Source organism: Acyrthosiphon pisum, chromosome X (genome assembly GCF_005508785.2).
Source record: "Acyrthosiphon pisum isolate AL4f chromosome X, pea_aphid_22Mar2018_4r6ur, whole genome shotgun sequence".
Taxonomy (NCBI): Eukaryota; Metazoa; Arthropoda; class Insecta; order Hemiptera; family Aphididae; genus Acyrthosiphon; species Acyrthosiphon pisum.
In genome coordinates, this window is record NC_042493.1 from 20,182,775 (window position 1) to 20,189,245 (window position 6,471).

General features: G+C 31.4%; 1 protein-coding gene across 1 annotated transcript; it reads right to left on the minus strand.

Moving 5' to 3' along the window:
* Window positions 1–1,739: 1,739 nt before the first annotated feature.
* On the minus strand, window positions 1,740–3,270 carry LOC115033073 (histone-lysine N-methyltransferase KMT5C-like). Its single transcript, XM_029485034.1, has 3 exons — window positions 3,253–3,270; window positions 3,134–3,184; window positions 1,740–2,786 (listed from the first exon to the last, which is right to left on the minus strand). Exons 1-3 carry the CDS (start codon window positions 3,268–3,270, stop codon window positions 1,740–1,742), a joined length of 1,116 nt encoding a protein of 371 aa, XP_029340894.1.
* Window positions 3,271–6,471: the final 3,201 nt, after the last annotated feature.

Sequence of the window (6,471 nt, forward strand, 5' to 3'; positions counted from 1 at the left end):
CAATAACAAAAGTCGGTGCCGAAAGACCTCGAAAAACGCAATTTTGGACTTTGCGAGGCCCGAAAGACGGTGAAAAACGGCTCGTACGGTCTCGGACAAGACGCCGAATTTCATCACCGACGTCCAAACATAGAAATCTCGAGTTTTGGAACGCCAGACGACTTGCCAAGTTTTTCCGAAATAACTTTGGGGGGGGGGGTCGAAAGTACCCCGACTATAGGGAGACTTTTTAGAGGGCGTCGAAACAAAATTTTTGGTGATAAAACGGGGCACCCAGGTCGAAACCCGACCGAGATATACTTAAATAAAAAAAAAAAGCGTCGGGAGGGGGAATTTTGAGTATGATATGCACATGACCGTCCTTAACACATAGCCAATCTTGAGGGCATAGGTATATTCCAAGATGATATTATCGTTGCAGGTTCTACTATCACAGAGCACAACGCTCGCTTAAGCAAATTACTAAATGTTTTGTTGAATGCAGGTTTAAGAGTAAAATACAAAAAGTGTAAATTTTTACAAAAATCAATTGAATATTTGGGTCACCGGCTAGATGAAAATGGTTAATAACAAATTAATTAATAACAATTATTATTCCACAATAACCACACTTTTCAGAATAATTACATAGGTACATAATACATTTTTAGATTCTGAGTGAAACGATGAATGTTTTTACAATGATGTGTGTTTTTATTTTTATTTTTTTTGTGTCTTTTCTTTTAAAAATCTATTATTTGTCGGTAAAGCACTAGTATCATAGTATAGGTATTTATGTTTAAATAAAAATTAAGAATATTTTTTTTTGTTACTATCAAGTAGTAACTATATACGTGTCCAGAGAAGATTTTTAGGCTCATCTGCGTTTATTCTTAAAATTAATCATCCACCTCACGACTACCAACCAGTTATGCACAAACTCGGTCTTGTATCCTTAGCTGATAGAAGAGTTGAGGCTAACTTACTCTTCTTACATAAATTAATTGATGGATCTATTGATGCTCCTTCCCTACTGGCACAAATTGGTTTTAAAGTTCCTTCCCGTCTAACTAGATCTTCCACTCCCTTCGCTATTACTCCACACAATACTAATTACGGCAGAAACCAACCAATTGATAGGATGATGAGCCTTGGCAATAAGCACCCTCACTTATTTATTAAATACTAATACAAATACTTATTAGATACTTAATACAGTAACCAAGCCATCTGTTAATAAAAAAAAAAATAAATAAATAAATAGGTACTTGATTAATTTAAAACCTAGGGTCACAAAAATGTTTTAATACTAATTTCCACATCACCCAGTGAGGTATAGTATATAGGATGCGTTTTTTTTACAGTGGTTTCCCCAATAGGCCTAATCCACTGTTTTTTTTTACGTGGTATCCCCCGAAAGGCCTAATCCACGGACGTTCCCACGTCGACAGTTTTTTTTTAAGTGGTATCCCCGAAGGCCTAATCCACTGACGTTCCCACGTCGACAGTTTTTTTTTACGTGGTATCCCCTATGGGCCTAATCCACGAACCGAACAACGGATAAAAAAAAAAATCACACCGTCACGGCAGTCAGAACCCGTGTTATCTGAAAACAAAATTTAAAATTTAAATTTTATAAATAACAACCACAACAAAGAAAATATACATTGAACGCTAGATCACCTAACCTAACTTAACAAATTAAAGATATTTAGAAATAAGATGCTATTAAATGTATATTATAATATTTCACTCACGATCTAATGCCGCCTTTTCCGGTGGTTATGCAAAGCATTTGGCGCATGAAAGGACGCATCACACTGATCACAGGCAAATGGTTTTAAACCAGTGTGGCAACGGTTGTGGTGATACTGCATCTCCTTGTTGGACTTAAATGTCAACTCACAATCCATGCAATGGTGAGTTGACAATTTAAGGTGGACGCTGTTTAAGTGGCGAGCGGCATCTTCTTTCCGTGTGAAGGACTTTGGGCATAGTGTACATGGGAATTTTGTCATGGAGGAATCGTGGCCTACGGCGTGCCTATTCAACGACGATTTCCTGCTGAAGGACTCACCGCATACCCCACATGAAAACTTACACATGTCCACGTGCCTCGAAAGATGCCGCACCAACCACGATTTAAACAGAAACTTTGCAGGACAATGCGCGCAATGCAGCAACGGTGTTGCTTTCGGTGGAGGTTCCGTATTAGCATACGCACCTTCCACTTTTTCCTTGCAAGTTGCGCAAAGGCAATGCGCATTATTTGCCCCAAAATAATGTTCGCCATAGAAAGCCGTGACTTCCTCACCGACGCGAACAGGCCTGTTGGTGCGAAGGCACGCCACACCGCTCCGCAGAAAAAAAATATCACAATTGCTTTCACAGTCATGGTTGGCGTAAGCCGCGGGACCCAACCATAACTGTGACTTCTTACGGAAGTTGCTGTAGACTACAGAAAAATCATTTCGCCCTGGCTTTAGAAATGATTCCCTGACCGTCACCAGCCTACCACACAGTTCCTGGATCACCGTGCCACTCTTCAAATCCTTGGCGGCCATTACCTTCGCCCCAACACCTCCGTCCTCCTCGAACATCGCACACCGTTCGATGGTAAAACGAGAGGACGGAGCGCACGCATCAATGTACATCGTCCTTTGTTGCTTCAAATAGGCCAGGTCCTCTTTTGAAAACGCGGCGAGGGGTTCTTCTTGGGTTTTGTGAGTGACAAAACCCAAATGCCGATCCAAAATATCACTAGTGCACATATCGTCCACTATGCACAGCAGTCTAGCTGCATGGTCCTACAATAAAATGAATACATAATATTATTATTATTATTGTTGTTGTTGTTGTTGTTGTCGTCACCCGCTGGTATTAATATTTAAATTATCATGTTTTCTACAATTCAGCTGCCAGACTTTAAATAAATACATAAAGTTCTATTTTTTTTATTAATATTGTATTATTTATAATCTGTAGCAGAATTTTAACTTAACCAAATCTCACTCACCTTGTCGGGAGTTAACGTCGGCCGCGATTCTTAAAAAACGTAAAATTGTAAAAACAAAATTCATTAACAAACATCAACACAAACATAAAACGTGAACTTGCGAGTAAAAAAATTATAAGATGTACGTGATAAACTTACGTTCACGGGTTCATTTACAAAACCTCCAAAATCTTGGCCTGCACTACTAGTCTGAATTACAAAAAAACCATGAAAAGTCACATGAAATGACAATTAACAAATAAATAAAATAAACTTACTGAAGGTCCTTGGTCCATAACAACAAAAATCTAAAAAAAAAAAAATATAATAAAATAGCAAAATTTTGAAATTTGAAAACAAAAATCAAAGTTAGTCCATTAAAACTCAACAACGTTTCCACGCGGAGAGGTGGAACCTAGGGCCCTTCCAGACATAAAACCAGAAAAAAAAAAAACCAAAATGGGCAGGGGGGGTGCTCCCGTACACACATGTCCTCTATCGAAATAAAATACTTAACAGTTAACCTTACGGAAAACTCCGGTTTACAAACTCATGTGAAGAAAACGATATACGCTTAAAAAAAAAACTTGCCACCGGATGCATAATATAAGCATTCCATATATTATGAGCTCGGTACCTGTTATAGCTGTTATTAGCTCGGTACAGTAATTTACTGTAGATATGCATGCAAATTCCAAATGCATTGTTATATTATAAGTAATAATTAAGTATAGGAATTGTATGGGCCTTTGGTCATATATTTAATAGCATAAGTATTCATGGATTTAGGTTCTACTTAACCAACATTTTGTGAATTTAATCATAATAATATTTTAGGGTTCATATAAAATAATTAAATACTATTTCATTTATAATTGAATATATTATATGTATATATTTATGTTATCAATTATTTTACTATCGATTTGGTAAAATTATATTATGAATATAAAAATAGAATATAAGATCCATCACCTTATAATAACTTTAAAATGTTCCAAATTAATGAAGTTGAGCCTAATGTGTTTCGAACTAATTTGCTTAATGAGAATGATATTAATTCATATATACAATTGCACAGTATCGAAACAAAAACTAGTTGGTGCATTTTTAGTTCAAAACAGTCCACTAGATATGTTTGTCGGTTGGTAACAAATTTAATTTTATATTCATAAAAATTGTTATGTATTTATTTCTATGTAGAAAAGTATTTGTATGTCATCATAGTGCATTCCAAAAAAAAAAAAAAATATTAAATGTAAAAGGAAAGTCAAAAAATAATAATTGTCCGGCAAAAATTGATATCACAATTAAACTCACAACTAAAGATACTTGTAAAAAAGATTCATATGTAAAGGTATCTATTTTATAAGTAATTTAATAACAAATTCATATTAAAAGTTGTATTTATTGATTGAGGATTATAATATAGATACATTTTATTATATGTGTATCTGTATGTTATAATTTTCATCTACTAATTATTTTTAAGGAGGCCGGTTTACCAGCAATAATAACATTTACAAATGTCCATAACCACACATTGACATCAGGTGAGGCATTTTCATTTTTGAGGCCTACTGATGATGTCCGTTGTATGTTTAATGGATATTTAACTAGTGGTCTTGGTAAGTATCTGAAATTTAAAAACTAAATAATTCCTATATTGTGTACTTTACATATTACTATTTATTACAAGTAAAAAGTAAAATAATTATTTTACAATTGGGTGATTATATCTCATACTTGTATACACCTGAGAAATTGAAGTATACAATAAATGGAATTTATTAGGGATTAGTGAATCAATAAAGATTCACGAAGAAAAAATAGAGCTGACATATGGTATTAATTCAACAGAGTTGGCTAATGCTCATATAAATCCAAAATACAGAACAGTGAGATATTGGTTCGATGAATGGAAAAAAATACACATTGGGCCACAGAATGGAGATAAATGAGTATTTCAGGTGAGTATATGGAATGACATGTTTATTTACTATTAATTAATTTAGCCGAGTAAATAAATATTATTATTATTATTAATTATTATTATTATCAGTATTATATTACCTACATAATAAGTAATGTTTATTATATAATGTTTTTCCACATAATAAACTAATGTATATTATAGGTATATACTTTATAATTTTCACATATTTAACATTATAATTTCATCAATATTTATTGGGCATGCCTAGCTAATGAATTGGGAAGGGTTGACTAATACTTATCGTATAAGTTATAACAAAACTTATATTACTATTTAGTATTTACATTAAAAAACATTAGGTAGGTAAAGAGAACAATATATTAAAAATGCATCATACTTTGATAGGTATTATTAAATGCTTAAGTTACTGATAAGTTTAATAATATTAACAATTGTTTATTTTTTTAACCAAATATAACATAAGCATATCAAAAAATATCAAACAAAATAAAATTAACTATGGTAACACATCATGTTATAGTTTGTAAGGTGATGTTGAGTTCACAAGAATTTAATATTATTTGTATTTTTTCTTCAAATATTTGTATTTGTAAAACTTAAGAAATAATATCTTAATATAACCTATTAATTCTTAGGTAGTTATATACAAATATTAATTACTACAATTAAAGGATTTAGTTTTCCAAAAGTGGTTTTATATTTATATTGTATTAGATTGATATTGTTACTATGTCTTATTTTATAGCCATCGGGACATCGATTAAATATATATATAACATATTATGTTTAAATTTATATAGTAGAAGTAATAAACGTTTAAATAAATTAGTTGTTTTGATGATACTTAAAAATTACATCAAAATAATTATAACTACCTATATAATTTACAAATCCTGCTACCTATAGTTGATATTAAAATGAAAGTCTATTGTTTTATTTCCTAATAATAATGCTAATCTAAAGTAAATTGGTAGCTAGCTCAGGTCTATGAGTAAATAGTGTTAAACTACATCATTACATAATATTGTTAATACTAAAATGACCGTAAATAAATCAATAAAGAATATTCAATACCTATATTTTATCTTAAATGTTTTATTGTTACTTTTTTCCAGTTTAGCATTTAAACTTAACGCTCATTACTCATCGTCAAATCTAATTATCTGTTATACAAATTGGTTTTGAATCCCGATATAATATATTTTATTTGTTTTGTATTTTATACAAAATACAATATCAACAGTGGTTTTGTAGTTTTGTGTGTGTTAAAGTAAATGTATATTTTTTTAAATATATATAACACCAACATAGATATATAATATTATTTATGATACTTTTTATGACCTTAAAAAAAAAATGAAAAACTAAATATAGGAACCTATTTTTATTTAGAAATATGAATACAATTTTTAATATAATGAATAATAATATAATTGTCTTAAATATAAAATATATTAAAATACATTTCTAAATTATCTAAAATATGTACTTATTTATAATTGTTTAGGCTAAAAATGTAATTAAGTATTACCTACCTATC